The sequence below is a fragment of the Sinocyclocheilus grahami genome, unplaced genomic scaffold, assembly GCF_001515645.1.
Source record: "Sinocyclocheilus grahami isolate Dianchi unplaced genomic scaffold, SAMN03320097.WGS_v1.1 scaffold697.1, whole genome shotgun sequence".
Lineage (NCBI taxonomy): Eukaryota > Metazoa > Chordata > Actinopteri > Cypriniformes > Cyprinidae > Sinocyclocheilus > Sinocyclocheilus grahami.
Window position 1 is genome coordinate 251,528 of NW_015505876.1, and position 11,147 is coordinate 262,674.

The following is an 11,147-nucleotide window of genomic DNA, read 5'->3' on the forward strand; positions in this document are numbered from 1 at the left end:
TTCAGATTTTCAATACACTCCATTCTGTGTGATTTATAAGCGTTTTGAAAAGTGGGAACATGGGGTAATGTCCTGAAAAGTCACCTTCTCCTTCTAATACCTGTCATACCTTTGTCATTATACAAATTTATGTCCTCATTTGTCACAAAAACGCACACACACACACACACACTCACACGTTTACATAGCTAATGACTACAGAATAACCCAAACCTCAGACCAGCCCTGAAAAGAAAACATTGTTTACTTTATGAATCATTTTACCCTCCAGAACATCCCCGGTGGGTGTTTCTGTCAGATTTAGCTCACTTTTGAGGAACATTTCGACCCCGGACTCTCTCCAAGTTCCTGGTGACGTGGATCTGAGATGCACACACACTTTTATTTGGTCTTACTCTTATGGACTTTGGTCTTAACCTTTATTTGTGCTGTCGCAATTATAAGATGCTGGTTTGATCCATACACACAACACAGATCCGCACAGAATCCATACAAATCCGAGCTTTGACGAACATAGACAGCGTCAGTAGGGCGTTTGGGTCAGCGTTTAGATGTGTAGCATGCTTGCAGCACTAGTTGACTAGGTTAGTGTGGGTAGCGTGGCTCTGCTGTGGGTAATTGATTGATTTGTCTCGAATGCCTCAGGCTGAGGAAACAAAAGTGTTTAACTGCCTCTATTCTTCACATTGTGTCTGTGAGGAGCAGCTGTAGCGGAGGACATCTCTACAGACTCACGACACATCAGCACTGAGATGCCCACGTAGACAGCATCTGTAGATATTTATAAATAAACTTATGAATGCTTTTCCAAAGGACAGATAGCATCATAGCTGCCTTTTAAGATATTTGATTTGGGCCAAATAATAAAAAAAACAACAACACATATGAAAGCAACCCCAGAATGTGTTTATGCATCTGTAATCCACACAGTGTGTGTGTTTGAAATGCAGTACTTGTGTATATATATCAGTTATTGTTATAAATAATAATATATTATAATTTAAATACATTATAATTATAATTATACATTTATAATAATAAATAATACATCGCACTTTTATTTATTTATTTATTCATGTTTGTTTTATGCATTATATTTGATGTCAATTAGATATTCTAAAATTGCATTGCAAGGAGGTTAGATGGTGAATAATGAAATAAAAAATATTCATTATAATTGTGTTTTATTCAGTAGGAAATAGTATTATTATTAATGTGATTAAAATCAATGTTAATATTATTTTTAATAATATAATATCATTCTTATATTTAATATTATTATTATTATCAATAATAATTTAAATATCAGTATTGATATATTAATGTAAAGTAATATAATTATTACTTTAGTAACATCCTGACGTTGTCATTTTTTATTTATTTATATAATCTGATTGCTTGTAAATGTTCCTGGAGTTTTAGAAATATGCTATATAAATAATAAAAGTATTTTTGTAAATAAATTTGTATTATATTTATAATAATAATAATTATTATTATTATTATTAGTCCTTGAGAGTTATTTTTATTATAATAGTAAGTAAATAAATAATACTTAATAATGATAATAATAATAATAATAATAATGTAATATGTAAAAATACATTTGAATTAATTGTAATAGTGATAATACATTTAAATAGTGATAATAATAATTGTATTGTTTTATTATTTTTTTTTATTTGATTTATTTATTTTAATAATAAAATAATTAACCAAAACAAAAACTCTCTGCGTAAGTAGACTAATAATAAAAATATAGTGCGTTAGAAAACAAGAACTGTGTGACCGGCACCTGAAAAGGCAGCTGCCTATGAAGGCAGTAAACAGCAAGGCAGCTCACTAGGTTTTGTTACGGAGCTGTAGTGTAAAGAAAACATGCAGTGAGCATGCTGGGAAACACAAATGGCCGTTATGGGGACAGAGGCAATAAAAAGGCACGCAGGTCAGCGATGATTTGCAGTTGAGTTGGTAAACAGCCACTGCTGAAGGAAAGGAGTCTGGGATTTGCATATTAATGAGGCTGCAGTGGCTCCTCCCCCTCTAGCCTCTGCACTGGCCTTTCCTGAGTCAATCGGCTCAGTGGCCTCGCCGAGGCAGAGTGACACGTCTCCATCTGTCTCCTCCGAGATCACGTCAGCCTCTTCCTGTGAGATCTGTGTGTTCCTGTCAAGGGCGTCTGTGGATCTCTGTGTGGAGTGGGTCGATCTGCATGTCAGGAAGCTGTGGATTATTGTCGTGCCGTGTGTCCTGAAGGAGGCCGGGGTCTGGGTGTGTGGCGGGACGTCGCTGGGTCTCATGAGGGTGTTTGAGAGCGGTGGGTGCTGGCTGACCCTCAGCACGGCCTCAGACAGACAGTCAGCCGCATACATGGAGAAAAGTCGCTGCAGTCCTTTCCCCATATGCTGGGCCGCAGGTACACTTCTGACTGTTTGCTGTAACGCTGCTTCGTGCTTGTGTGTCGGGGTTTGCAGAGTTTCTGATTGCTGATGTGACAGTAGTGCCGTGCAGTCAGTCAGGTTTTGGTAGGTGGAAGCGTTTTGACACGTTCTTGCTTTCTACATTTCTCCAAGATTGAACATGAGCTTTATTTTATTTAGTTTTACGTGCCGTGTGTCCTGAAGGAGGCCGGGGTCTGGGTGTGTGGCGGGACGTCGCTGGGTCTCATGAGGGTGTTTGAGAGCGGTGGGTGCTGGCTGACCCTCAGCACGGCCTCAGACAGACAGTCAGCCGCATACATGGAGAAAAGTCGCTGCAGTCCTTTCCCCATATGCTGGGCCGCAGGTACACTTCTGACTGTTTGCTGTAACGCTGCTTCGTGCTTGTGTGTCGGGGTTTGCAGAGTTTCTGATTGCTGATTGTATGTGACAGTAGTGCCGTGCAGTCAGTCAGGTTTTGGTAGGTGGAAGCGTTTTGACACGTTCTTGCTTTCTACATTTCTCCAAGATTGAACATGAGCTTTATTTTATTTAGTTTTGTTTTATTATTTGTTTTATTATATTTATTCTGTAAATAAACAGTATAAATATACTTTTTGTATATTTTGTTAATTTATTAAATTTGTTTATTTCGTATATTAACTCATTTTTATTTTATCTAGTTTTTAAAAAATGTTGTTTCTTTATTTGTTTTGAATTTTATGTTGTTTTATCTTGTTTTTATTTAAATTTTATTAAGTTTTTAATCTATTTTTTTTTTCATCGTATTTTTAATCTATTTTTTTGTTTTTAATTATTTTTGTATTTGTTAAATCTTGTTTTTAAGCTGTTTTTTATTTTTTTTATCTATTTTTTTCGTTTTTTAAATTATTTTTCTCTTATTATATTTATTTTTAAAAAAAAATTCTTAATTTTGTTTTGTTGTATTTTATTTGTTTTGATTGTTAGTCTTGTTTTTTAATCTATTTTTGTTTTAAATTTATTGTTAATTTAATTTGTATTTTATTTTATCTTGTTTTTTATTTTATTATTCTATTCTATTTAAATTTTTTGTTTTTAAACTGTTTTTATTTCATTTTACTTTACTTTACTTTACTTTACTTTACTTTACTTTACTTTACCAGGGCCGTAAACATTCATTAACACCACTCTGTGAAATACATTCTTAAAAAAATAACATCATCATTTACATTAATATTTTAGCCAATGATTTTCTCATCTTACTAAAAGGAATCATACAACATAATGAATCATAAAGCACATTATTGTGATTTTTTTTTTGCCTTATTTTTGTCTTAGAGATTTGATTTTCTGTGTGTGTGTGTGTGTGTGTGTGTGTGTGTGTGTGTGTGTGTGTGTTCAGCACCTGCTCTTGATGCTGTCTATCAGTCAAACACTCATTCAGTCTTAATCTGATTGACTCTTGTTTGACTGACAGGGTAAACCATCTCAATGAATCTCTGTGTGTGTGTGTGTGTCTCTTCACTGTTTTAATGTGTGTGTTCATCCAAGGAATCATGAAGAGAGAAAACTTGATTTGAAAATGAAAAATATGCCTATTAATTTTAATCGGTTGATTCGATTTAGCTGCTTCAGTTCCTGGTTAAATTAATTGTAAGTCAACATCACTCAGTGTTGATTCTTCAGCTGCAGCTCATTGCAGTGAACACAACAAATAATCCTGTACCGAACACGCTCATTATGTCTGAACTATTCAATTTCAGACTTCATTCATGCTTTAGTTAACAGTTTCAGAGACTCGAAAGAGAAATCTCAGTATTTGTACATCTTTTCTAGTAAAACCTTTAGGAGAATTAAGGAGAATTAAGGCAAACAATATAAGGTAAACAGTGCATCTTTTTCACCAATTTATTTGAATTTTTTTGCCATTTTTATTCTCGTTTCACTTGTTTGCAGTTAATATGAAATGTTGCATTAATATAAAATGACAATACTTGTATGATAATTGTAAAATGGATCTTAAAATGATGAAAAGAAGAATTAAATGATGTTACTCTGCAGGATATAATCATGTATAGTCTGACTAGTATGGTCCACTTCTTTTTTCTGACCAAGAACTGGACGTTTAGACAAGATGACAACGTCTGATTGATGTAAAATGATCAACCACAGTTTGATTTTGATTGCATGATGTTTAGTGGCTGGTAAATCTGAAGACATCTCTCAGAACAGAGCTGAATAGACAGGGGAAATATTGTTGGGTTGTTACTAAGGGCCTCAAACACGCACACAATAACGTCCTTGTCAAACCAGAAATGAAAGCAGCAGTATCTGGAGAATATGGACCGAGAGACCCAGAATGCACAAACACACATATTTTAGCTCAGTCATAAAGATAATCTGTGACCCTCGAAGAGCAGGTTATGGTTAATGGCTGCGTCAGATTTAATGCACGCCGAGTGTTTAGCAGATCTACTGTGGTTTAATGTTGTGTTAGTGTGGATGGATGCAGATGGTTGCTCTGTGATTTGTGTATTGGTCTGATCCTCCCACTCCATTTCAGTACGTTTGCATGTGTGACACATGTGAACATACACTCGAGAGCAGCCGTGTGTTCAGAGGTCACAGGAGGTCACGTGGGCGTCCCTCGTCTCGTCGCATCTCTTTTACTCTCTTCTCTTTTATTCTCCTTTGCTCTCATTGAAAATTCACATGCAGTGTCTGTGTCCAAAGTGCCACGACTGTCTTATGAGCACATTTGTGTTTTTTAAAAAACATGTCCGCCATTGGCCAGTGAAGTTTGAGCACCTATAAGACAAGGTTAACGAAGGCCGATCGGAACGAAACTCGCTGGGCCTGTTTGACTCATGGACCTAAAGATCTGTGAGAAATTTGAAAGAAATCGGCCACTGCAGGGTGAAATTGCATTCATCAAGTGTGTAAATTAGTGTGTATAGCGTGATTTTTTTTTCATACATACACGCATATTCATGCTGCTGTCAATCAAATTGTTTGTTAAATATTGGAGATTATTTGAAAAACTTGCGTTTGCAAACTAGTCCTAGATTTTTAAAGATTTAGTTCACCCAAAAATGAAAATTGGCTTGTGTTTTACTCACCCTCGAAGCATCCTAGATGTATAGGACTTTCTTCTTTCAGACGAATCCAGTCGGAGTTATATGGCTATTCCAAGCTCTATCACTGCAGTCAGCGGGTGTTGCAGTTGAACAGTCCACAAGTCGTCAAATAAAGCGTGCGCATTCAAAATAAAACGTGCCTCACACGGCTCCAGGGGGTGAATAAAGACCTTCTGTAGTGAATCCATGCATTTTTGTAAGAAAAATATCCATATTTCAAACTTAACAAACACTTTTATATCACTTCCGCCAACTGTCAACTGCGGAAGCCGTGCCGGCGGATGACGTAGCATGTCGGCGTTGCGTGATTAGTGACAAATGCGGAGACAGAACAAAACAAAAACGCCGGTCACGAAATAGAAGTACAAACCAAAGATTTGCAAAGAAAAAGGAAAGACTGGTTTTCCTTTGCTAAAGTAAGGAAACTTTGCTTCCTTTGCTCCTGTAAACAAACTTGTGAGACTAGCATATCTCAGAGGCGCGCGTGCTGCGCATACATCAAACGCCTTCCTCCGGAACAGATCCGCGTATGACAGATAACGGAAGTGAGAGAAAAGTGTTTATTACGTTTGAAATATGGATATTTTTCTTACAAAAACACATGGATTCACTAGAGAAGGCCTTTATTCACCCCCCGGAGCCGTGCGAAGCATGTTTTATTATCGATGCGCACGCTTTATTTGACGACTTGTGGACTGAAGCACTGCAACACCCGCTGACTGCAATGATAGCGCTTGGAATAGCCAGGACGATTTTTAATATAACTCCGACTGGATTTGTCTGGAAGAAGAAAGTCATATACACCTAGGATGCTTTGAGGGTAAGTAAAACACGAGCTAATTTTCATTTTTGGGTGAATTAACCCTTTAACTCAAAATCAATAAAATTAGTGCAGTTCAATTCTCTGGACTCTCTAGATCAATAATTCAATCATGACAACTCTCTGAAGATTTTAGCATGGTGATGGATATGACAACGTTAATGTATTTGGTCTTGGCGGAACAGATCTGCTATGCTGCTGCTGATGGTTATTGCTGTAGTTGTAGATTATTGCTGCTGCTGCAAGCAAGTACAGGAACTTGCTACTGCCAATGCATGTGATATGTGAGTATTTAAGACATACTGCTGCTGCACAAATAGCATATAAAATAGTCCGTAGCAGATCTATACAGGTGGAGCTGGGGAAGGTGGAGGGTTTCAGAGAAACTCTGAAAGCGCGCTGCAGGAATCTCAAGTGAATGCTAGCCAGCCATATAAATGCAAGGCAGTAAGCTCATTGGCTGCATATGCAGCATGAACCAATCAGCTTGTGCCAAGTCGTTTAACTGGATATCATCGGTTACGTTAACAACCCGTCGCCTGCGCCATCTGGAGTTTCATGACTGAACTATATATTTATCTAAAAAAATGAACTTCACAATCAGATAACCGCTCGTCGCAGAGTCAGGTGTCTTGTATCATGGGAGTCCTTTGCTCAAGACGAACAAAACATACATGTTGGATTCGATGGCTGAAATTTTCAGCTGTTGTTTTGAAAAACCTACGTTTGCGAACCAGCATAGAAGCGATTAAGGTCTTAAAGCCCTTGAACCCCAGTAACTCTCTTGTTTTCTCATTTGCTCTCATCTTGACTCCTCTATTCTCATATCATCTCGTCTGGTATCATCACGTTTTTGTTCTTGGGTCACTGTGTCCCTGAAAGTGAAGTCAGCTGTAGCTGCATTGGCTCCACTGCTGGTGCATGCTGGGATATCAGCGTGTCTTCATGAGTCCGGTGACCCCATCGTCTCTGTTGCACTGGATGGTTTCAGCAGCGACGTGTGTCTGTTATCGGACGGTTCCTCGTGTTCTCCGACTGCACACTCAGCGCTCAGATTCATCTCATGCTGTCACGAATGACTCGTGACTCCTAGATGACGGAAATTCAGCGAAACCTCCATGCAATCGCCTAGAATGACTCAGACGGTGTCTATGCAGACGGCTGCAGAGCAGTTGAATTAGACTGAACTGTGACATTTCAGATTGTGAAATCATTAGAGATGCTATGTTCAGATTCAGCTGCGCTCGCTGCAGTTGCATTTGCTCACAGTGTGAAGAGATTTCCTTCAGCTTTGCCCATTTTATTCATGATTACATGGGCGTTTCCGTGCTGCTTTCTCTTGTACTGGGAAATTATTTTATCATCTTTATTATGGGAAATTAAATTCACCCCAAAAAAATATTTTTTGCTCATCAGCAGTTGCTACAAAACCGTATGATATTTTAATCTGGCACCACAAAGATGCATTGCACTTGGTTATATGTTTAAATGTATTCATTTAGCATTTATTCATTTATCCAAAGCGACTTACAAATGAGGAAAATCGCATGCAATTAGTTGTACGAGCCAACAATATTCATAGTATACAATGCTAGATTTAAAGTATGAACATGATAGCACACAAGCTAGAACTGCAGTGCAGAAAATGCAGAAGATTGATTTTATTTATTTTTAAAAATTTATTTTTATTTTTATGTAATATTTTTTAAATAAACATTAAAAAATAAGCAAAATAATTAAAGAAAAAAAATAGATCCTTTTATAATCCTATTTATCTGTTTTTAATTATTCATTTCATATGAATTCTTTTTTTCTTCATTTTTTTATCATATTTAAATAAATACAAGTTATAGTAATTGCCTCTTGTTATTATGAATTAGTTAAGGGCTTTTAAACATGTTGTTCAATGTTATTGAAACAGATGAGTTTAATTAAAATAAAACAGTTTTATCCACTATTTTAATGTGCTATTTATTTTTATGCATATTAGGGTTATGATTCAATGTTCATGTTAAATTCAAACTCTACTAAACCCAGTTGCAAGTCGCAACTCATGTGGTTCTAATTAGTGCTAATTAATGCTTTTATTTTTATTTATTTATTTATTTTGCTGCATGTTGTATGTAGAGTGTTGTCGTTCGCTCAGAATGTTCTGTTCCAGTCAGGATGCTGCATATGTAGACCGTATACAGCAAGGAAGATCACTAGGTTATGAAGCAGAGCTTGTAAGTCTCTTTGTCCTACATGAGCTTCAGTATTTGTTCTGTAAATGGTCATGGGGTGTGTCCTGTCTTAAGCCACGCCCCCACACACCTGGACGGCAGGTGGGCGTGAGGAATATGATGAGACATCAGTGAAGTGCAGGTAAACATGACTCACACATGGCTGTGGCTGGAGCAATGAGACCTTACTGTACGTCAGAGGAAGAGGCTCGGCCCGTGTGTGTGTGTGTGTGTGTGGTGGTAAAGCGTGTCGTGTCAGATATTCCACAGCCGTAACAGGCACAGACGTGTGTCGGGGATTTCTGTACGCTGCACGTCTCTCCTCATGTTCCTCGACAGAGATGGATGTCTATCACACGACTCTGCTGTACTGTGTGTTTGCTGGCCGTTTCTACTCACAGGTAGGACTGTCTGATGCTCATAGTTTAGAATTTGGCTTCAGATTGATGTCTGTTTACACTACTGATCAAACGTTTGTTGAAAAAAAACTTGTTTTATTCAGCAAGGAGACATTAAATTGATTAAAAGTGACAGTATAGACATTCATAACATTACAGAAGATTTCTATTTCAAGTAAAAGCTGTTCTTTTGAACTTTCTGTTCATCAAAGAATCCAGAAAAATAAAATGTATCACAGTTTCCTCAAAACTATGAAGCAGCACAACTGTTTTCAACATTGATGATAATCAGAAATGTTTCTTTATTGAAACAGATGAGTTTAATTAAAATAAAACAGTTTTATCCACTATTTTAATGTGCTATTTATTTTTATGCATATTAGGGTTATGATTCAATGTTCATGTTAAATTCAAACTCTACTAAACCCAGTTGCAAGTCGCAACTCATGTGGTTCTAATTAGTGCTAATTAATGCTTTTATTTTTATTTATTTATTTATTTTGCTGCATGTTGTATGTAGAGTGTTGTCGTTCGCTCAGAATGTTCTGTTCCAGTCAGGATGCTGCATATGTAGACCGTATACAGCAAGGAAGATCACTAGGTTATGAAGCAGAGCTTGTAAGTCTCTTTGTCCTACATGAGCTTCAGTATTTGTTCTGTAAATGGTCATGGGGTGTGTCCTGTCTTAAGCCACGCCCCCACACACCTGGACGGCAGGTGGGCGTGAGGAATATGATGAGACATCAGTGAAGTGCAGGTAAACATGACTCACACATGGCTGTGGCTGGAGCAATGAGACCTTACTGTACGTCAGAGGAAGAGGCTCGGCCCGTGTGTGTGTGTGTGTGTGTGGTGGTAAAGCGTGTCGTGTCAGATATTCCACAGCCGTAACAGGCACAGACGTGTGTCGGGGATTTCTGTACGCTGCACGTCTCTCCTCATGTTCCTCGACAGAGATGGATGTCTATCACACGACTCTGCTGTACTGTGTGTTTGCTGGCCGTTTCTACTCACAGGTAGGACTGTCTGATGCTCATAGTTTAGAATTTGGCTTCAGATTGATGTCTGTTTACACTACTGATCAAACGTTTGTTGAAAAAAAACTTGTTTTATTCAGCAAGGAGACATTAAATTGATTAAAAGTGACAGTATAGACATTCATAACATTACAGAAGATTTCTATTTCAAGTAAAAGCTGTTCTTTTGAACTTTCTGTTCATCAAAGAATCCAGAAAAATAAAATGTATCACAGTTTCCTCAAAACTATTCAGCAGCACAACTGTTTTCAACATTGATGATAATCAGAAATGTTTCTTGAGCAGCAAATCAGCATATTAGAATGATTTCTGAAGATCATGTGACACTGAAGACTGGAATACACTCTTAAAAATAAAGGTGCTTCACGATGCCATAGAAGAACCTTTTTGTCTAAATGGTTCCATGAAGAACCTTTAACATCTGAAGAACCTTTCTGTTTCACAAAAGGTTCTTTGGGGCGAAAGAAGGTTCTTCAGATTATAAAAAGGTAAGAGAGAGATGGTTCTTTTAAGAACCTTTGACTGAATGCTTCTTTGTGGAACCAAAAATGGTTCTTCTATGGTTTCGCTTGAAGAACCTTTTGAAGCACCTTTATTTTTAAGAGTGTAATGATGCTGGAAATTCAGCTTTGATCACAGAAATAAATTAAATTTTAACGTATATTCACATAGAAAACAGCTATTTTAAATCACAATAATATTTCACAATTGTATTGTTTTTACTGTATTTTTGATCAAATAAATGGAGGCTTGGTGAGCAGAAGAGACTTCTTTCAAAAACATTTAAAAATGAAAACGTTTATAAAACATGAATCTGTTTTTTGAGTGGTGAACTTCAGGCTAACAGGTGATGTGAGTCTGATCTGTTTGAAAGTTTTGATTCCTGTAAGCAGTGATCCATGGCTCTCAACATGAGCTCACTACAGCACACTGAACTTGTAGTAAGAGTTTCGTAAGTTACTTTGGCATCTAAAAGCGTTGTGATTGACTTCTGACTCTCTGAATGTTTTGATTGTGTGATGTTTTGGTGTTTGTTGTTTGTACGAGGCACAGACTGTGGTGTGTTTGGATAGTGTCAGTGTCGGTGGCTCTGTGTGTGTGTGTGTGTGTGTGTGTGAGTGAGTGTGTGTGTCT

At 37.2% G+C, this 11,147-nt stretch overlaps 1 protein-coding gene across 12 annotated transcripts in view; it reads left to right on the forward strand.

Moving 5' to 3' along the window:
- LOC107559761 (focal adhesion kinase 1-like) overlaps nucleotides 1-11,147 on the forward strand; it is a 95,176-nt gene that overhangs the window by 14,910 nt on the left and 69,119 nt on the right. For 8 of the 12 annotated variants that reach the window (XM_016243699.1, XM_016243702.1, XM_016243701.1 and 5 more), the window contains exon 1: nucleotides 2,636-2,784. The exons of 3 other annotated variants lie outside the window; for them this stretch is intronic. In XM_016243699.1, coding sequence (XP_016099185.1) covers nucleotides 2,667-2,784 — 118 coding nt within the window. In that variant the 5' untranslated portion in view covers nucleotides 2,636-2,666. Of the gene's footprint in view, nucleotides 1-2,097; nucleotides 2,417-2,635; nucleotides 2,785-11,147 lie in introns of those variants that run through there. One more of the 12 variants, XM_016243700.1, reaches the window with a different exon arrangement.